This window comes from Danio rerio, chromosome 23 (genome assembly GCF_049306965.1).
Source record: "Danio rerio strain Tuebingen ecotype United States chromosome 23, GRCz12tu, whole genome shotgun sequence".
In the NCBI taxonomy this organism is placed as follows: domain Eukaryota; kingdom Metazoa; phylum Chordata; class Actinopteri; order Cypriniformes; family Danionidae; genus Danio; species Danio rerio.
This window is the reverse complement of record NC_133198.1, coordinates 8,731,735-8,753,995: the sequence shown is the minus strand read 5'-3', so window position 1 is coordinate 8,753,995 and position 22,261 is coordinate 8,731,735. Positions and strand designations below refer to the sequence as shown.

Below are 22,261 nucleotides of genomic sequence, written 5' to 3'. Positions count from 1 at the left end.
TTAGTTAACATGATTCTGATCTTATATATAGATCATATAAAAATTGTTAATGGCTGTAGGCCTAATTTACAGTAGGCTATTTATTAAAAAATAAAAAAGGGGCTTAATAATAATGATAATTATTATTATAAAGTATGAAGTTGGTAATTTTTAATAAATTATTTAATCAATTTTTTTTAAGGTCTACAATTTGACACATTCAAACCACTAAACCACTGCAGAAATGTTTTAACCAACAGGCCCATGTCATATAACGTAGATATATATAATACATAAATATACAATTTATAAATTATATATATATATATATATATATATATATATATATATATATATATATATATATATATATATATATATATATATATATATATAAAAGCTGAAGTCAGAATTATTAGCCCTCCTTGAATTTTTTTTCTTTTTTAAATATTTTCCAAATTATGTTTGACAGAGCAAGGAAATGTTCACAGTATCTCTGATAATATTTTTTCTTTTGGAGAAAGTCTTACTTGTTTTATTTTGGCTAGAATAAAAGCAGTTTTTAATTTTTTTAAACACCATTATAAGGACAAAATTATGAGCCCCTTTAAGCTATAATTTTTTCGACTGTCTACAGAACAAACATTCGTTATACAACTTGCCTAACTTGTCTAACTTGCCTAATTACCCTAACCTGCCTCGTTATCCTAATTAACCTAATTAAGCCTTTAAATGTCACTTTAGGCTGTATAGAAGTGTCCTGAAAAATATCTAGTAAAATATTATTTACTGCCATCATGGCAAAAATAATATTAGGTCACCTACAGCTTTCGTCATGAGCCATGGCTGTGTTCAAAATGGCATGAATGTTTTTAAAGTGCACTACGAAAGGAGCGCAATTGTCAATATGAAGATTGCTAAAACTGAACTGTAAAAATACTCTGAAAGCAAATTACACCTAAGAGAGATGAGTTTAAATTTTTTTTTTTTTTTTTATCATCCCAACTTTAAATGTTAGAACGTTCTAAATGAATAGACCATAGGGTGGATAATGGGGAATTGAACACAACCAGGAACTATGCTTCTAACTACAGCTCTAGATGTGTAGTTGCAAGTGTACAAGTTTGCGATGCAGTTTGCAAATGTTCATTTGAACGATGGATATGGGAAACCAAATCAACAAACTATGTTTGTAACAATGAAACTTGTGACCTTAGTTAGCTAATGATGGTTTTGATGCCAAAACTTGATATTTTACGTAATGTAAAGTTATATCAACTTAATTTCTTTATTAATGACAACTGTGGGATTTACAGTGTGAAAGATTAAAAAAAAGATATTTTGCTGGTCGGTCTTTTCCTTGCAATTATGTATGATGAAAAATAAGTAATAAGTAGTAATAAGTAAGCAATTCTGAAAAACAACATAAAACGGCTATAAACGAAGCTAATTCAAGGTTTCTGAAGAGATCAAATAGATGGCTCAGTGGTTAGCACTGTCGATTTACAGCAAGAAGCTTGCTGGTTCGAGTCCCGGCCAGTTGCCATTTCTGTGTGGAGTTTGCATGTTCTTCCTGTGTTGGCGTGGGTTGAATTAACTCAAATAAATTACTCGTAGTGTATGAGAGTGTGTGTGAATAAGTGTGTATGGATGTTTCCCAGTACTGGGTTGTGGCTGGAACTGCATCTGCTGCGTAAAATATAAGCTGGAATAATTGGTGGTTCATTCGGCTGTAGCAATCTCTAACATGGAGACTAAACTGAAGGAAAATGAACAAATGAATGAATGAAAAAGAATGTTCCTCTAGAGCAGAGATGCCCAAAGTAGAGCCCGCATGCCAAAGTTGGCCATTTTAACTTTTGATTTGGCCCACCATCCCATCTGAGCGGAGAAGTAAGTATAATGGAGAAGGTTGGGACGAACCCCTTTAAAACAGAGATCGTAATTTCTAATTTGACGTAACCTTTTATGTTTGTTTTATTGCCGAGCTACAATAAAAGCAAACTGAAATGAACATTTTCAAATAAAAAGTAAATGAGTCAGATTTTTAAAAATGTAAATACTGTCACTCGACAGATAGAGGACTATGCAGAAGCAAATCAAAGCAAAATCTAGTGCAATTATAAATTTGATTGTTTTTGTTTTACTCGAACAAGTGCATTATAAAGGCATCGAAGTGGCACAGTAGGTAGCGCTGTCGCCTCACAGCAAGAAGGTCGTTTGGTCACTGATTCGAACCTAGGCTCAGTTGGCGTTTCTGTGTGGAGTTTGCATGTTCTCCCTGCGTTCGCGTGGGTTTCCTCCGGGTGCTCCGGTTTCCCCTACAGTCCAAAGACATGCAGTGCAGGTGAATTGGGTAGGCTAAATTGTCTCTAGTGTATGAGTGTGTGTGTGTGTGGGTGGATGTTTCCCAGAGATGGGTTGCGGCTGGAAGGGCATCTGCTGCATAAAAACGTGCTGGATAAGTTGGCGGTTCATTCCGCTGTGGCGACCCCAGATTATTAAAGGGACTAAGCTGACAAGAAAATGAATGAATGAGTGAATTATTAAATGTAAAAAAAAATCCTGTATTAGTTAATATAAAGCAATGTTTTCTACTCATTTCTAAACATTAAATAACAGAGAAAATTACCCAACTATATTTACCTTCGGCCCACTAGCCTCAAAGTTTTTTGGCCCTTCATAAGGAAAAATTTGGGCACCCCTGCTCTAGAGTGAACTGTTAACTGATAGCAACTGCAACTAAATCTGTGAGCTGCACATTCGTTTTAATTCATAACAATCATTATATCATTACATTTTTGCAAACAGAATTAAATAGTGTTGTGAATAGTGTCTGTTTCTTACATAGAAATCATAACTTCAAAAAGCTTGAAAGATTACACAAGACTTGTATGCACCACTTTATTGTACCGTTATGAAGTAATGAAGTCTGAAAATTGTTTGTATATTTTGTGTAAGAAAAGAGCAAAGGAGCAAAATGGCTCTAGAATGACACGAGTGACTCACGCTTCCTCTTTAAAATGTGTTTTTTCTTACAGCGACACCAGGCTAATCTGTTAGGGACTTGCGCTCCAGCCTTTTCCATCAAACCAAAACATGAAGTCCCACAAAACAACAGTGGCGCAATAAACTTTTGCTCAAACAAGTTGTTTACACTTACTTGAATTCTTCTGTTCAACACGTTGGGTCGTGACCCCAAAAACAAGATCTGTTTTTAACAGCTTACAAACAGCAGGGACATAAACGTTACGAATGTGAATAGTGAAACATTACAGCACTTGAACGAAAATAATATGCTTTGTGATGCCTTTTGTTATTTGCTCTTCTAAATGCTGATGAAAATATTGACATTTTAGGACAATTTTATGTTAATAGTGTTTAAAAAATAAAAAAGCAGCAAAAAATAGTTTCTTCCAAATTTTGATATGAGTACAAGCATACATAATTAGACTTCCTGACAAAAGTCTTGTCGTCGATCGCCAATTTAAGAGAAACAATAACTTGACTTCTAGTTGAATATTTGGAAAAGTGGCAGAATGTAGCTTTTTCTGATGAATCATCTGTTGTACTGCATCCCAATCCTCACAAATACTGCTGAAGATCTATTGGAACCCGTATGGACCCAAGATTCTCACAAAATCTGTCAAGTTTAGTAAAGAAAAAAATCCTGGTTTGGGGTTACATTCAGCATTGGGGTCTGCGAGAGATCTGCAGAGTGGATGACATCAACAGCCTGAGGTATCAAGACATTTGTGCTGCCCATTACATTACAAACCACAGGAGAGGGCAAATTCTTCAGCAGGATAGCGCTCCTTCTCATACTTCAGCCTCCATATCAAAGTTCCTGAAAGCAAAGAAGGTCAAGGTGCTCCAGGATTGGCCAGCCCAGTCACCAGACATGAACATTATTGAGCATGTCTGGGATGAGATGAAGGAGGAGGCATTGAAGCTGAATCCAAAGAATCTTGATGAACTCTGGGAGTCCTGAAAGTCTTTGCCATTCCAGATGACTTTATTGTGAGTCATACACAATATTAATTCTTTGTCCACTGCACCATGACTTTATATTCTATACTGTACTTTATTTCTGCTAAGTGACAAGACTTTTGCCTAAGCAAAGTTAGACCTTACTGTCAAAATTAAATAATTAAATTAAGGCATGATTACAGTGTTTCCTTTAGGATATTTCCATTTATGGTGGCAGACTGTTGGGCATTTTATACAGATCTACCACTACATGTGGCGTTATTTCATTGACGAATGTCGTGGGTGCAGTATTTAGTCGAGATCGCATTAATGTAATAGCCTACGAGCATGTCAATCTCTACTCGAGCGCCGATTTCCTCTGTTCGTGCGCAAACTTCTTGCGCGCCATCAAGTATACACTGCTCAATTGCAAATTTTTTAGCACGCCCTCACATAAACGCGGCTGAAGTGTGATTTAGTGCGTTTATGTACCGAGTATGTCTCCAACATTTATTAGATTTGCTGGAAATATTTCTGAATGTCTCAGATAGACTTGCGGAGCGGACCGCGGCATTAATGCATCCTGAAGTAAAGTGAAACGGCTAAATACTCCTGCAAGGTAAAGTCATTATATGCAGAGCCACAGACCTTTATCTATAAATAAAGTATAATTATGGAAACTGTGTTCATCATAACTCAAAGCTATGCCGTGTTTGCTGGTCTCACGCATCACGCACCTGTCAGTCTGTCAGTCAGCACGTCACCTTGAAGGGTTAAACAGAACGCACAGCACTACTATGGTCACAGAAAAGTTTGCGCTGTTATAATTCACTTACCTTTTAATACATTTTCGGTGCGATTTTAACCCGCTATTTAAAAAACGATCGAATATTTTGAATAAGAAGCTGTAATGTAGCCGTGGCGGGATAAATTTTGGTGTGGTGCCTCGCCACGGAGGAATGAATGTAGCGGAAACCATGGATTATATTTTACTTTGATCAAATAAGCATAATCTAGTGGTCTTTGTTTATGCCAAATAATCAACTAGAAGACAAGTTATTATTTATTGTTCCTAAAACTTGAACGACAAGACATTTATTGCCCTATTATACACCTGGCGCAGTGTGGCGCAAGGCGCGGCGCAATACTTGTTTGGTAGTTTCAGCTTGGCGCAAGAGTCGCTTTGAGGCACTGCGCTACGCTGTTTAAATAGCAAATGCATTTGCGCTCAGATGTGCGCCCATAGGTGTTCTGGTCTAAAAAGGAAGGCGTTCTTAGGCGCACTGCTGGCGCGTTGCTATTTTGAGAAACTAAAATTGATTTTTCATTAGACCAAAACAAACCCGGTCTACACTCCGGCGCAGAGTTGTGCCTCGCTTACACACTGCTTAATACGCACAAGAGAGCAATAGGCAAATATCTTTACATATGAAAAAAATTAAATATTAAGGATATATATAGGATATAATAAGAATAGATATAGGATATAAATATAAAGGATTAAAATATTACAAAACATACTATTTTCTAGCCTACATAAATATGAAAAATCACTGCTTTTATGTCTTGTTCATCTCAGGAGGCTTTTTCAGTTCATTCATAACAATTTGCTTTTGTATAATGTTATTATTATTAGCAGTATTATTTATTATATCCATATTTATATTTGTTTTATTAAAAACAAGCTTAGATTTGTGCACCTGTCAAGATTTAGACCATATGGGGCACAGCATGTGTTTTAGGATATAACTCAGGTTTTTGAGCACATTTTGTTATTATTGTTCATTTATTCGTTAGCTGAAAATTAGAACTGAATTTAGAAATAGTTTTGAAACTAATATTTGCGCTTAACAAACAAAAGTATTTATTTATAGACTAATTGATGTCTGTGCGTAAAGGTTTCCCTATCCAAGAGCGAAAATAAAAGTGATCCATTATCTCTCATTCTCACGCAGTAGATGCTCTGTTTAACAGTTTTCTGTTAAAAAAACTGTTAACTGTTTGCTTGTGAAATGCTCATTTTTTTCACTTAGACTTACTTTACGTCCTGTAAATAGCGAATGCGCTTATGGCGCGACGCAGCTGGCTCTTAAAGGGAATGGGAGATATGACTCTAATTGGTTTATTCTCAAAACACACCTATAACTCAATAAGAAAATAAACTCAACCCTTTTAGACCATGCGCCATGACGCACAGCAGATGTTCTCGTCCTTAAATTAGCAAAAATGTGTTCTGACACACCCTGAAAGCGTTTGCGCCCTGCGTTTTGCGTTATGCGCATGGACCGTCAAAATAGAGCCCTTGGTAGGATGGGGATTTGGTTCTATACTTTGATTTTTGATTTTTATTTTTTTATTAGATTTTGAGATGTGTATTGCACGTGGTGGCAGAATGCAAGCTTGGACTCCCCATATGATATTAGACATACTTTTTAAGCTCATAATCTTAGCACCCAACAAACAAAATCAATTATGTTTTTTGTATAAATCGTATGTTTTCTTTTACTAATGTCAAACTTCTGAGTCAAAAGTTGCTCGATGTGAGCACATCTTTGAAACAACGATAAAACTATTCAGCGCTATCAAACTGACTGAAAATCTGCAAAACAGCTTGAACTTTTAGGCCGCCTAAAAAGTCAAGCTCAAACTATTTGTTCACCAGATAGTTCAAGTGGCTTATCTGACATCACTTTCCCAGCATTCCACTCCAGAATATGCTGCGAACACAATGCCTCTCTGAATTATTTTGACATGAAAGTCATTCAAGTCAGGGCTTGGTTTTCCGAGCAATGTCCCCGGTATTGTGTTTCATCAAGAAAAACAAGCAGCATCATGAAAAAAAAAAAACCTCTTGCTCGTTCCTGGACAGCATTAGTCCCTTTATCAACATTCTGACAAGTTAACAACCCAGTCCTTCCGTTTTTTACCCATATCTTTACTGATCGCTAATCACAGTTTTGCATGTAATGCTTGTCAATAATCCCAATAAAATACTTTTACTGTAAGCTAATAAATTCATCATTTAACTGGCACTTTTATTAAAAACATATTACAAAGACAGTCTTCCAATACAAACCAAAAGCACAATAGTGATTATTTGTGTGAAATTTGACCCTATAACGCTTTAGCACACCCCCTCAAAGGTCAACACAGAGCCCATCAGAACATTCACTGACAAATCCACTAAACTGTTGGATCTTTATAATTTGCATCACAGATTTTGACACATTGTGTGTTATTTTTGCATGCAGCCAGCAAAGGAAATTAGAGAGGCTTCCATCAATCAACCAGAGATTAGTTTCAGTCAATAATCCAGCCAATCTCACAGGAAAACATCTCTATTGCATGTACTGACAACTAAGGGGTGTGGCCAAGAGCTGTAGGAGTGGAGTGAGGCTGGTGGTGTGACTGATAATGTGCAACCCCTGTTTGCCACACAGTTTCAAAACCTACAGAGAAGCTGGGGAAGGATATAAGCAATTACAAAAGCTATGTTTCCATCCAAAGAAGCTAATTAAACTTGCAAAGCTGGAATATCATGCAAAACATTTGAAGTTTGTTCCTTGCTACTGGCTTGCTTGGTTTGGGACTGCACATTGATGGATTTGCTCTTCAGCGTTTGGACTTTTAACAGTGAAAATTAAACCACACTGAACTGATCTAAACTGAACTTCAACTCTGAAAACTGGACTGACACAGTTTCATTTTACTAGAACTTCTACGTTAAGCTGTTTTGACGCAATCTATATTGCAAAAGCGCTATAGAAATAAACATTAATGGAATTGAATTTGTAAATAGAGCCCTGTTTCTTTAAATTGAGTCGAGGACAACAATATCATCACTTTCTAGTGAACTGTCACCAAATATCAAAAAGAACTACTTGGGGAGACACCAAATGAATGACATCATATAAATGCATAAGAATTAATAGTGACTAAATGAAAAAGTTACAAACTGCTGTGAACACAAACACAGATACACGGACACTGGACTGTTTGAAAGCTACGTCTATCAGCTGACCCATATATCTCCTCAAAAACACATCAGCGATGTTTAAGAACATGCCCAACGGTGCTCAGATGTTAGCGGTAAATTGACGTTTTAAAATTGCAGTACTGATTGGTACCAGAGTCGCAACTTTTGACAACTCTACTGAGTGTTATAACCAACTAATCAGTCCTCTGCACTTCAATAACTCTCTGGTTTAGCTTAGCTACCAAATCTGACCTTCAAAGACTACGCCGAATAGTTTTGGACTGCTGAGCGAATCACAGGTACATCTCTCCCGACTCTACAAAAATTGTACTTAGTCAGAGTGAGCAGAAGGGCTGCCAGAATCACCCTGGACAGCTCACACCCAGCACACTGCCTCTTTGAACTTTTACCTTTTGGTCGACGCTACAGAGCACTGCGTACCAGAACATTCCATCACAGAAGCAGTTTCTTCACCGGTACATCCCTCCCTTTAGTACGCTGTAATAATCTTGGGTTCCACACAATACGCTTAATTCAATCAGCCGCCATTTTAAAGAACCAAAGCGAGGCTGCAGTGGGAAGAAACCCGGAAGTATAGGACCAGCACTAACATTAACTTTAACCAGAAGCCCTGCGTGATTAGGGGGCCCAACGTTGTCGCGAAAAATCCGGCAACCGCAATAATCAAACTCTTGAGAACAACTGTGGTCAGAACCAAAGTTCACCGGTCTGTGTTCTCTGAACTCCTCTCAAGCGGTGGACTACTTCATTGTGATTGCTTGCCGCCAAACCACGTCAAGCCCGGTTATAGCTCATATCATAAAGTTGACTTGATTTTAACTCTCCTCGACGCTCACACAGAAGAAGACGCACCGCGATGTTCCTCGCCGCCGGTTCTCATTGAAAATGAATGACTTCTGGCTACTTTGATGCTCTCGCCGCTTTCAGTTTGTGATCGCTCCTCAGTTTGTGAAGGCTTCCCTGCGTTGTCACTCCACCCCGCCCCCTTTCCCGCTCCTTAGTTTGTGATCGCTTCTAAGTTTGTGATCGCTCCTCAGTTTGTGAAGGCTTCCCCGCATTGTAGCTCCACCCCGCCTTCCTTCCCCGCTCCTCAATTTGTGATAATTTCACCGCGTTGCCCCCATAATGAAAAATCTGATGGGTATTTTGATCTGAAATTTTATATAAACATTCTAGAGACGCAAAAGACTTATATTAAATCTGAAAAAAGGGGTAACCTAGGTGCCCTTTAAGTGTTAGCGGGAAATTGATGTTTTTTTTCTTTTGATTCAGTATCGTGACAAGTCAAATACAGAGAAAGAATAATTTCTTTAACTCGAGTTTGACAAATAGCATCTAAAACGTGTGTTTGGTAAACATTAGCCAACTAGTTCCATTTCCCTTAACTTTGCTGAAAATGAGCTCTGATATCCCTTTTTATGTTCACCATTCGTTCAGAACGGACCTTCGGGTCACTCGCAAGGCGGTGAAATGATAAATTTGTGTCACTTTCTATTTGCTGATAAGATATACAGCCAAATACGCAACATTCCTATGTAACTCCCAATGATACATCCGGGTTTCTTCCCAATGCAGCCGCAATTTCGCTTTTAAAATGGCGGCCGCATAAAATCAGTCTATTGATATGTGTTTGGACAACATGAAGAAATTAAAAAAGTTTTTACAAATTTAAGTGGATTAAACATAAAACAAGTAAGTTCAACTCAAGAATTGTGTTGTTTTAACTCATTTTGAACAAGTAGACTGAACAAACAGTGTAAGTTAATATAGATAGCGTTACTCTAATATGGATAGCAAAAACCCTATTTAAAGCCTTTTAAATGGTCATTGTAAAATCAATGTTTGTTGTGGTTATTTATGTGATTCTCAAATAAAACAATAACATGCAGCATTGCTGTGACTATATACTTTATCACAAAAATAAAAATGAGGTCAATATTCACCAGTTATGATGAGGAGAATTTAGAAACCATAACCGGCTGCAAAGATGCTGATATAGCAGATGCAATGAAAAGATATGTTCACTTCACACTAGGGCTGCAAGATATTGGAAAAATCTGATATTGCGATGTTTTGCTTTTCTGCAATATATATTGTGATATACTTGGTTATATGCTTTGATTTGTTGGTCACACTTTATTTTAAGGTTCAATTCTTGCTCTTAGCAAACTATTTTGAAATTAGCTTCAATCAGCTTCTAATTTGCTCCTTATAAATAGTTATTAAGGTAGTTTAGGTATTGGGTAGGATTATGAATATAAGATTATACAGGATATATGCTTCAGATAGGGGCGAGGCAATGGCGCAGTAGGTAGTGCTGTCGCCTCACAGCAAGAAGGTGACTGGTTTAAAGGGCCATGACACCCCCCACTTTCGGTTTAAGTCTACTTCAGAATTTTTTCAAAAGATGCATGATTAATGGGCGGAGCTCCTCGAGCATCAGGCAGGAATGGGCGTAGCCAGCAGGGGAGAAGGTGAGCGAATAACTGCTGTTGTCAGTTAGCTCACAAAATGAGACAAACCGTGAGGAGACGCATGAGTTTATAGTTTACAAAGTTAAAATGCAAAGAAATGAACAGTGATTTAATGCCCTGCTACATTTGTTATTCATAATTTCATAAACAGAAAACCACAATTTATATCATTATAAAGATGTGTGTTCATGTAAACACTATAAATGAAGACTTCTCCCTCAATCCCCGTATCCAGCAGACTCAGTGCAGCAGGTCTCCTGACCTGTTCATTTTAACCATTAACCCTGCTGGTAATCTGGAGGATTTAGGCAAACACAGCAGCATGGCGATGTGTCAGAATCTGAACGAACTCCTGATAAAAGACAGCGTCCGCCATTCTCTAATTCTCGTGCTGCTCTCCCTACAAAAAAGCTAGCAGCACACACACAGCTTTGCTGTATGATCGGCCCTGACAAGATCGCGGGGGAAAATGCAACAAACCCCGTGGATCATGGAAACAAACGCATATGAGCCTACATGAACGGCTAAATACTGTGCCGTGGTTTCCGTGTCTCTCAGCTCGGCCTTGACACTGGCAGGTCTGGCAGGTCTCATGAATAATTAAGCAGCTGGCTCTTCTCATAGGATAAGAAAACTCCGCTATGAATAATAATGAGAAACCGACGCGTCATCATTGCACTTGCAGTTCTGTGCTACGTCGCTGATTTTGATCCCGCCCCAAAAATCATTTTAAACCCGGAAGCTGAAATTAGCTGACAAAAGCTCAAAATTATCCAGTTTCACCCACAATTAAAGGTGCTAACATTGTCTTAACTGATGCTCAACACACACATCTGTTAATATAAAAAAAAAGTTCTCCGGGGTGTCCTGAACCTTTAAACCTCGGCTGGGTCAGTTAGCATTTCTGTGTGGAGTTTGCATGTTCTCCCTGCGTTTGTGTGGGTTTCCTCCACAGTCCAAAGGCATGCAGGACAACTGAATTGGGTAAGCTAAATTGTCTGTAGTGTGCATGTGTGGATGAATGTGTGTGTGAGATGGGTTGCGGCTGGAAGGGCATCCGCTGCGTAAAAACGTGCTGGATAAGTTGGTGGTTCATTCCGCTGTGGCGATCCCATTTTAATAAAGGGATTAAGCCGAAAAGAAAATAAACGAATTAATTAATTCATACAGTAAGTATTAATAAGCATTTTCAATAACATACATATTAATCTCAATAGATAATATTGAGAACTGGCCCCTAAAGTGTGCCAAATGTATTAATCTTGATTGATTGGATGATTCTGTAGGGAAATTAATCATGCATAACCTGTAATAAACTACAACACTGTAAAAATATATATATTTATATATATATATATATATATATATGTTATTTCAAGTTTTTTTTCTGGCAGCTGGGGTGCTGCAAATTTGTTTTTAAAATAATTGTTATTGAATTACAGACATCTGGGATAAAATAACAGATGTAAATTACAGAAATGTACCGTAAATGTAAAATTTAAGGAAATTTCTGTAGTTAAACAACCATTATTTTAAGGTAAATGTTTGTAACTTAACGGCCATTTTTTTACATTTTTTTCCAGCACCCAAGCTCCCGGACAAAAAAGTAAAATAACAGATTTTTTTACAGTGTATATACATGCAACAACGCAAAGACAAAAGTGAAACAAACAGAACATGCATTATGGTTTTGATTATATAAATGTAAAAACTACATTGCAAAGTCAACTCAACATTGCATATCTTTGTGATTTGACTATTGTGGATACATACAAATGTTGCTATATTGATGCTGAAACGATATATTGTGCAGCCCTAATTCACACAGTCACTTTATTTAATGAGCAGTCCCGTCAACAGCATTCATTCATTTTCTTTTCGGTTTAGTCCATTTATTAATCTGGGGTCGCCACAGCGAAATGAACCGCCAACATATTTACCAAATGTTTCATGCAGCGGATGCCCTTCCAGCTGCAACCCATCTCTGGGAAACACTCATACACACTCATTAACACTCATACACTACGGGCAATTTAGCCTACCCAATTCACCAGTACCGCATGTCATTGTACTGTGGAGGAAACTGGAGCACCTGAAGGAAACCCACACGAACGCAGGGAGAACATGCAAACTCCACACAGAAATGCCAACTGACCCAGCCAAGGCTCGAACCAGCGACCTTCATGCTGTGAGGCAACAGCACTATATACTGCGCCACTGCAATGCCCCCCGCCAACAGCATATTTGAATGAAAAATGAGCAAACTGTAACACATTCAGGTCTCAGTGGAGCCATTCAGCATAGGCTGAATTCTGTAACTTGCTTTTAGACATTGAAATGTACAATCTTTTTGTTCTGAGCAAAAAATTGCTGATGATCATTCTTGCTGCACATTGTGCATGACACAGTTTTCATCCAAAATTAAAATGCTCTATCCTCTAATACCATCAACAAATATTTACATAGATAAATAAATCAAATAAAGCATTCTAGACTTGAGCTGTTCAAACTGTAACAATAAAGGCAACTCACAGAAGATCGTGTATCATGAAACTTTTAAAGTCTTTAACTTTAACGTACTGACTATACAATGTAAAAAGGTGCATTTGCAACATGCACTGGTGAAAGACTTTTCTTTTTAAAGCAGCTAAGCGGTGTTCTGATTGAATTAGGGCTTCAGAGAGGACGACTAGCCCCTTATGAACCCTGCACAACCCTGAAGGCCATGAATAAGGGAATCATTTATTCAGGATTCTGCCCCAGTGACTGGTCACATTGATTTTCTATTTTCTCTGGTTTTGTTCATTCAGGAGCTGCTGTTTAATAATGCCTATACTGCAGACAAAATGAGTGAGTCTTTTTTTCTTGCAGTAGGATGTGGTTTATGATAACTATCTCTGCATACCGTACTGATGGAAACTTCTTTTTTTGATAAAAAATATGCATGCTTTTTTATTGTTAATCTCTGTCTTGAGTTACTGAAAACTATGATAAAATGACAGATGTTTGTTTAAAATTGATGAGTTAGTGCAAAATTAAAAGATAAACTAAGTATTAAATATATACTGTAAATAACAAACGCAAAAAAAATAAAATTAAAAAAAGCATGACGTCCTGTTTTTGCAAATAAAAAATTACGGAAGCTTTACCACATCAAAAAAAGAAGTGCAATTTTGTGTAATCTATATTTTAGATTAGTTGCCTTTACTACATGTTTATAAACTGCAAAGCTATCTTATTTTATGAATAAACTATTTATTAATTAATGAATTAATTAATTAATTTATTTATTTAATAAACTATCTTATTTTATAAATAATCTATTTATTTATTTATTTATTATTTATTTATTTATTTATTTTTATTTATTTATTTTATAGCTTATTTTACAAAGTTCTACTTTAGTACAAAGTTTCCTGCATTAATTTTTATGCTTGAAGTCTGATTTGAATGTGATAAAAACACGTATAAGATGAAAATACTGTGCAATGTGAAATTAAGGTAAAACTATATATTTATATATGTTCTCTTACACAACTACACACACCCAAACAACCATGACTAGAGTAGTCTCACTCATGAACCAACGCCTCTCATAATGATTTTTTTTAACCCTTATAAAGCTATTACATCCATTTTGACCCAGAGAGAATACATAAAAGTTTAGCAAGGCTAAAAACAACAGATTATAACTGCTTTATGATTTTGTTTTGGTAATTTTAAATACAAGTTGGTGTCTAAAAACTCTATTTGTTTATTAAGTTATATGAACGTTAAAAACATCTGTAAAACGTTTTTTGCCATTTCCCCACCACACCATATTTAATGTTTTTTTTTTTTTGTTTTTTAATTGGAAAAATATTTATGTTGATTTCTCTTATGATAGACATAAATTGCCAGAATTTATACATTAAGACAAATGCAAATCAAACTATATAACAAAATATATAGTTTTCTTTTTATGTACAGTGCTTGGCATATATAAGTACACCCCTCACAAATATGTGTTTTAAATTCATATTTTAATAGAAAGCTATTATACAGTTGAAGTCATATTTATAAGCCCCCTTCAAATCTTTTTCTTCTTTTTAAAATATTTTCCAAATGATGTTTAACAGAGCAAGACCATTTTCACAGTGTGTCTGATAATATTTTTTCTTCTGGAGAAAGTCTTATTTGTTTTATTTCGGCTAGAATAAAAGCAGTTTTTTTAATTTTTTAAACACCATTTTAGGGACAACATTATTTGCCCCTTTAAGCTCCATTTTTCTCGAAAATCTACAGAACAAACCATCGTTATACAATAACTTGCCTAATTACTCTAACCTGCCTATTTAACCTTATTAACCTAGTTAAGCCTTTAAAAGTCACTTTAAGCTCTATAGAAGTGTCTTGAAAAATATTTAGTAAAAATATTATTTACTGTCATAATGGCAAAGATAAAATAAATCAGTTATTAGAGATGAGTTATTAAAACTATTATGTTTAGAAATGTGTCAGAAAAATCTTCTCTCCATTAAACAGAAATTGGGGAAAAAATAAACAAGCGGTCTAATAAATCAGGGGGGCTAATAAGTCTGACTTCAACTGTATTTGTGCATACATTAGATTAGACAGTACTGAAGCCAAATCTGAAGCTTATCTATCAAAAAACCTTACGATAACGGTCCAAAAACTAATACACCCAAATTTTAAAAAGAAAAATCAACAGAAGCAAAACAAATGAAAAGATTTAGTTAAAATTTTGTAGGTTGTAATTTATTTTTGCAATATTTTGCTTAAATTTAATTGTATTATCTTTCAATTTCTAAATATGTTTGGTGACTAAAATATTGTTCTAATAAATATATCTGTTTAATAAATCTTTTTTGTTTAAAAGCACCAAAATACCTTGCCTATATTCACTTAGAAATTGCTAAAAAAATAATAATTTTTAAAATGTGGTGTACTCAATTATTCTGAGCACTGTACTTGTGTTTGTCCTGTAGTTTATTTCATTTGCAAGTTTGAATCTATGTATTTAATCAAAAAATGGGTCAGTGTGATAATAACAGTGTGCACTCAAAACTTTTTTTTTCACATTTACTTAATAATGGCAAAATGTTTACAGGAAATACTATGTTTAAATCTAAATAAATAATAAGTTGTATCTGTTTATTAAACAATGATTCTAACAAACAGACAAACAGACTCTGAATGCAAAAAAAAAAAAAACATTTTCAATAAAACAGAAACTGAACATTTTAAATTCACTCGCTATTTAATTCATTAACTCTAGTGGAAACCTTTGTGAGTTTCTTTTTCTGTTGAACACAAAGGAAGATATTTTGAAAACCGCGTTCACTACTATAGTAAATATGGAAATGAATGGTTACATCTTTTCAGCGTTTTTCAGAATACTTTCTTCTGTGTTCAACATAGGACAAAAACTCAAAAAGGTTTGCGATAAATGATCAATGAATTTTCAATTCTGGGTGAACAACCCCTTTAAAGTCAACTGATTATTTAAGCCCACTTAATTAGCTTAATGAAACCTCTTTTTTTTCTTCAAAACGAAAGAGGGTCCAATAATCACAATAACATCTAGGTCTCAGTTGCTGATTTAAATGTTAGGTCTAGTTCTAGTTAATTGCTAGTTCTTTATTTCCTGACTTGTTAGGCGTTTCTTAAAATAGAAAAAAGCTGGTACAGGCCCTCTGTCACTTCATATTTTCAGGAGACATCTGATCTGATTCATGCCCAATGCATAATTACAAGACGATACAAACACAATGACCTTTAAGAACTCAAAAGTGTGTGACTCTGTGGTCCAAATGAGGTATTATCTCACTAAAGCCGATTCCTGGTACAGCAGAGAGATGCTGCAGATATCAAAGCAGCTGAGAGTTGACTGGCATGCCCACGTGGAAGCTTACTTGGTATTTCAAAACATGTCATTCTTTTGGCTAAATATAGCCCTCGTTGTTGTCATCACAAACTAAGAAGGCTACATACTGACACCGTGATGATTATTTAATTCCGTCAAGCAACACACAGGGCCTTTGATGCGGTCAGTACACAGAAATCAAGCCTTGGCTTCGTCGGGAAAGCAAAAGGTCACGTATAATCATTGACTGGACATAAATATCTCTTAACCTCGGGAATTCTCTCTCTGACGTCAGCGCTACACGCGCGCTAGTGTCTCCCCTCCGTTTCCGCAGCGACACGCGCGAACGCGTTCAAAGCTCTGCGCCGCCACGCGACACCACGAGCCCCGCCCCCAACGCGACGAGTACGCGCACACAGAATTCATTCACCCGAAGGTCCCGCGCGTGCATCGCGAACGCGCTTTACTACACAGCCAGTGAAAGGGAAAAGAACATCTTTCGGCACGAAAAAGCTTGCGGGTTTTTATTCTCACTGCTCGACAAAAATATGCGGTTTATATATATAAAATAACACAAGTTAACCAGAGCCTTATCCTCCCCCACTTCCTTGATGTTTGATTTGAAAATATACCCCTCATACAACGCTATAATCCGTGCATTAGCTTTCAGATGTACCGAAATTCCCCAAACCGACATTGTATCAGCTCAGACCGTTTTACGGAGAGAGATTTAAATCATCGACTGTGTTATGCAAATGTTTTTTTAAAGGTAAATTAAACCCGTAATGCCCGTGACACACACACACACACACACACACACACTCACTCACACCGGGCGCTCTCGGTCTTCCTGTAATAACTGTACACCAAAAACACATCTCTCCCGGAGCACGACTACTGAATGGGGCTCACAAATGCCTTTTACAGCAGAAGACAACTCCGTCTAGCTCTCCGACCTCATATCTATCTCATCCTGGTGAAGCGGAACGGCCAGTAACAGAGACGCGAAAATAAGCGGTATTCCCTCTTCGACTGCGAATAAGCAGTCGAAGACATTCAACCTCTCAGTTTCTAGAAAGCTTCGCTCCAGCTAAACCGCAGAAGTAAGTTCTTGCCCTTTATACTGCACAAAAAACAAATGTAAAGACAGAAGATTGGGATTAGGGAGGACGACCCATTCTCCGGGAGAAAAAAAAACGGGAAAGAACCAACCATCCACTGGCAAACTCAACGTTTAAGCTGTTAAAAACGCCGACGATGACAATACTTACAATTTTGGCATTAAAATGATCAGGAGGGCGGTAGCCGTTTCGTTTTCTGAAGCACATCCGTTTGTTTTTTGCCTGTTTAGTGTGTAAAATACAGTATCTTTTTTTTCCTCCAATGTTCCAGCTTGAGAATCGACACCCTCACGGAGGCAGGCTGGGGATGAATTGCGCATGCGCTGATTTAGACAGTTCTACTCAGTCGATTGACGAAGGACTTCCTCGGTAATTGTCATTTCCAGGAGAACTTTAAAAGTTGATCATATTATAATCAGGCGGCTGAAGTAAGTGCCACACAATATGTTGATTGACATAATATGATAACACTGCATAACGAGCCCCCTTTGTGGCTTAATTAACATTTGGGGTGCCACTCATGGAATAAGACTAACTAGGCCTTATAAGACTTCCATGCTGTCTAGCCATTGAAAATAAATTCTCTTTATTTCATTAAATTGATCTTATCTGAATATCCCTAATATTAAGATATGTTTTATCCAGCCTTTTACTATTTTTTCCTTTAAATAACTGTATATACATACCACAAATATAACAAATAATGGTTTATATAATAAACAATTTGTGTTAATCTAAACATCATTGTTTTTTATAGATCACAATCAAGTCTCCATACAAATCTTGTAAATATCCAGCAGGGGGAGCCAAGCACTAAGAAGAACAACGAGCTACAAAAATCCTTCAACAGCAAGATTCTTGCAGACACAAATGTTCAGTATCATAGTAATGCAAACCATTTCTGCTTAAAATGTAAGTTGCATTACTTTTAATCATCCGCATTAATTTTCATGCAACGTTCTCTATGATTTAGTTGACAGAGTTCTGTGAGCCATAAGAAGCACAGTATCTCTGCTGCATGATAAACCTCAAGCAGCTGCAGAACGACCATTTGGGGAAGGCTGAGGGTTATTTTGATGGGACACTTGTGTTTCCACCACTTGGTGTCAGTAAAGTTCTCTGCCTCATCGCAGGGCTCAACCCCCCTCCCTCACACTCAATTAAGAAGCCCGCAGTTTGATTTATCATATGATTAAATGCATATCCCTCCTAAAAGCACTTATTTTGCTGAGCATTTAGTTAGTGGGAGCTATAAGAATGTCTTTGAAAAAGCATTTGGTTGTTAAATTCCTTTTAGGCATAATTAATGATCATCTATGTTGTTAGGCTACAGGCAATTTTCTTTCTCCACCTTTAAGTAGCAGCTCGGCTAATTGTGTTATCTGCTTCCTGTCATCTTTGGCTTCACCGCCATTTTAATCTTAGGAGATGTGAAATTGACCAATCTTTCACCTTGCCTCCCTCCTTTCTAATTATAATGCTGACATAATACTTTAAGCAATAATTAGGCTGAATTCTGGCTTTGTTTACTTGTCTCTGATGTTGAGAAACAGCAGAGCAAAGAATCTGTCAGGGACCTTATAGCAGCCCTTATAAGAATTGGTCGTGTCCTTATTATGGCATATGTCTGATAACAAATTGTATAACTGCTTTTACAAAAAAAATAATGATAGTTGGTTTAGCAAAGCCATAGTTGATTTGTGGTTGCCATGCACTAGAGCAAGGATGTCCAAACTCGGTCTTGGAGGGCCGGTGTCCTGCATAGTTTTGCTCCAGCTTGCCTCAACACACCTGCCTGGTAGTTTCTAGTATACCTAGAAACAGCTTGATTAGCTGGTTCAGGTGTGTTTAATTGGGGTTGGAACTAAAATATGTAGGACATCGGTCCTCCAGGACCAAGTTTCGACACTTCACAGGTCAACCAGAATCCAAAAAGTTACAACCTTCAGTCCCGTTGCCTGGTAAAAGGGGCGGTTATTATTATTATTTTTTTCTCAAAAAGTGGACATTTTTGCAGATATTCACCTCATTTTCTATTTATGAGGTTTAAATACAGCTTTTTGAGACATTTTAAGCACTATTTTTTTAGCTGGATTAGCTTGCCGGATGGTCAAGAATATACATTTATTACATCATATAGCATTAGGAAAAAAAGGAGTCTGTTGAAGTTTTAAATAAAAAAACACTGTAGTCTGTTGTCATTTACTGGGCAAATAACAAACTTTTATTCATTTATTATTTTTTTATTGCAATAACAACAGTACATTACAACAAATAGAGATACAAAACTGAAAGAAGTATAGTACAATCAATAGGAATATAACTTTTTTGAAATAAGTTAAATGTAACAAATTTAGAACAAACATAATATAGGTAAAATAAAATAAAGACAATGAGAGAGAGAAAGAAAGAAACAAAAAAAATAAATGACGGGACATGACAAAGCTAAAACAAATTATTGCAGAATATTAAATAAAGAGCATGTTTCATAAGTTTTAATAGCTTTCTTGTTGTGAGAGTCTACGATGGTTTTTAAATAAGATCTAGTTCTCGTTTAAAAAATAAAAAAATTAGGCTTACAATGAATATATTTGCATTTGTGTATAAAAAAAAAAACTTTCCAATAAATAAAATGAGGTTTATGCAAAAAGTAGAATTAAGGAATTGTTTTCCTTGTTTTAATATAAAACCCCAAAATAACATGTCTATAGCTTAAAGGAAAATCACCACAAACCTTTGCAAATAACAAACTGGTCAGCACATGACACATTAATATTAATAATGTTAATAATGCATTTAAAAAAGTACATTTTGAACATTCATGGATAACAAAAAAATAGCCTAATTCGTATATTATAATATTGGCTGCTTTAGGTGCTTTAAACCTTTTTTATAGTTATTTTGTTTTCTTAAAATAATAATCTTTAAAATTCAAAATAAAAGTTACTTGTAGTCAAACATGGCTTTACTTACGTCAGATTCTATGTTTGTTTTTATTTTTATTTTATTTATTTATTTTTTATTTTTTGCACAACTGGATGTAGACTATAATTATTTGCATTTATTGGAAGACTTCTTTGATGCCTTCCCAATTAATGACACCATAGCAGTCAAAACAAGACAAATGAGCTCATGTATTTGACAAATTCTGGACCTTTTATCAATACGGGGTGGGTTTTTCGACGTTGCTTTACCAAATGATACTCAAAACCATTAGTGAACTCTGCTCTCTAGTGGAGATTTTATGAAATTTGACTAAATTTGCTGCTCTATTATAATCAACTTTTTTTTGCTGATCCTGTTAAAACCTATAATTGAAAAGATCTAATGGAACTATTACATAGCAACCATGTACTAAAAAGGACGTTTCTTTCATTTGTGCTTTTAAAAAAAAATCACACACAAACAAAAACATCAAAATGACCCAAACAACAATATTTAAGCTGCTGTATTGAGCATGCCAGGCCAATAGGTGGCGATGTCATTTTGTAATGAAACAACCTGACCATGCACACATCTGCATCCAGAAAGGTCAATACAAAGGGCATGTCCAAAATACCCACTTGAAGTCTTGGCCACTTGAAGGCAACATCATGCAACAAGAAATGCATCTTAAACTGAGCTTACATCGTGTAATTTAATCCTTTATGATTATAGCTTTTCAAACGTGTCAAACTCTTCAAACATGATCCCCATGTCATATTTACATTTTATATTTTGCAGATAAAAAATGCTTTTTTTCAAACCCGGAAGGACCTGAGGGATTCACCTCAGCCAATGCAGTAAGGATGGACAAGAGCACTGGATTTTAACTAACGTAGACTAACCATGCTCCGTGCACTTTTTGCTATTCAACGCACTCAAACGACCACTCCTCCGTCACTGAAAGCCAGATAAGCATGCTTGTGTGTTCATTCTCTGGGAGAATACTTATTGCACAATCCAAATCTTGATTGATGTCTTTTGAAACAGTAGTTTTTGAGAAAAGATGGGAAAAGTACCGCCTTCGCATGTGTACGGAAGATGATAGGTATTAACGGTGTTAATTAAAGTCTTATTAAAATCTTATGTCAGAATATACCATTATTGTGTTTAACTTAAAGTTAATGATATATTTAATAACTCTTTTATGAAAGTTTGAAATGAAATAGCTTCACAATCATTTAATTTAATACAGAACGCAGCAGCACGAGTGGTCTTTAATGAACCTGAAAGAGCACATGTCACTCCGCTGCTCATCCATTTGCACTGACTGCCGGTTGCTGCTCGCATCAAATTCAAAGCTCTTATGTTTGCCTACAAAGCGACCTCTGGCTTTGCTCCTTCTTACCTGCCTTCACTTCTGCAGATTTATGTGCCCTCCAGAAACTTGCGTTCTGTGAATGAACGTCGCCTCGTGGTTCCATCCCAAAGAGGGAAGAAATCACTTTCCCGAACTCTCGCATTCAATCTGCCCAGTTGGTGGAATGAACTCCCTAACTGCATCAGAACGGCAGAGTCACTCGCTGTTTTCAAGAAACGACTAAAAACTCAACTATTTAGTCTCCACTTCACTTCCTACTTTGCAATCGCCTCTCTGTATATACCACTAACTGTACTCAAAAAAATAAAAAAAATAAAAATAAAAAAATTCCATTACTAATGCTCTCCTTCTTAGACTTTACATACCTTAAACTTGCCTACAGCACTTATTCATTGTTGCTCTTATAGTTGTGTAAATTGCTTCCTTGTCCTCATTTGTAAGTCGCTTTGGATAAAAGCATCTGCTAAATGACTAAATGTAAATTTTTATATCATGGTTATTTTATTACAGCATGACAATTTAAAATAATAAAACATTAAATTCATGCAAATT

The 22,261-nt window shown here is 36.2% G+C and overlaps 1 protein-coding gene and 1 long non-coding RNA gene across 7 annotated transcripts in view; one reads left to right on the top strand and one right to left on the bottom strand.

Moving 5' to 3' along the window:
• rgs19 (regulator of G protein signaling 19) overlaps positions 1-17,709 on the bottom strand; it is a 98,724-nt gene extending 81,015 nt beyond the window's left edge. For all 4 annotated transcript variants that reach the window (XM_005161942.5, XM_073937923.1, XM_009296656.4 and 1 more), the window contains exon 1: positions 17,557-17,709. Coding sequence is in view for 2 of the 4 variants with exons in the window: in XM_073937923.1 (XP_073794024.1) it covers positions 17,557-17,613 (57 nt within the window). In the remaining 2 variants the exon portion in view is untranslated. The remainder of the gene's footprint in view (positions 1-17,556) is intronic.
• On the top strand, positions 17,129-22,044 carry LOC137489087 (uncharacterized). Of its 3 annotated transcripts, none has more exons than XR_011008414.2 (4): positions 17,129-17,388; positions 17,678-17,775; positions 18,164-18,318; positions 21,130-22,044. It is a non-coding gene; the product is annotated as an uncharacterized lncRNA (long non-coding RNA). The 3 variants fall into 3 exon arrangements; XR_011008413.2 differs by having other exon boundaries at positions 17,678-17,834; XR_012398994.1 differs by lacking the exons at positions 17,129-17,388; positions 21,130-22,044 and adding an exon at positions 19,284-20,011 and having other exon boundaries at positions 17,680-17,775; positions 18,164-19,133.
• Positions 22,045-22,261: the final 217 nt, after the last annotated feature.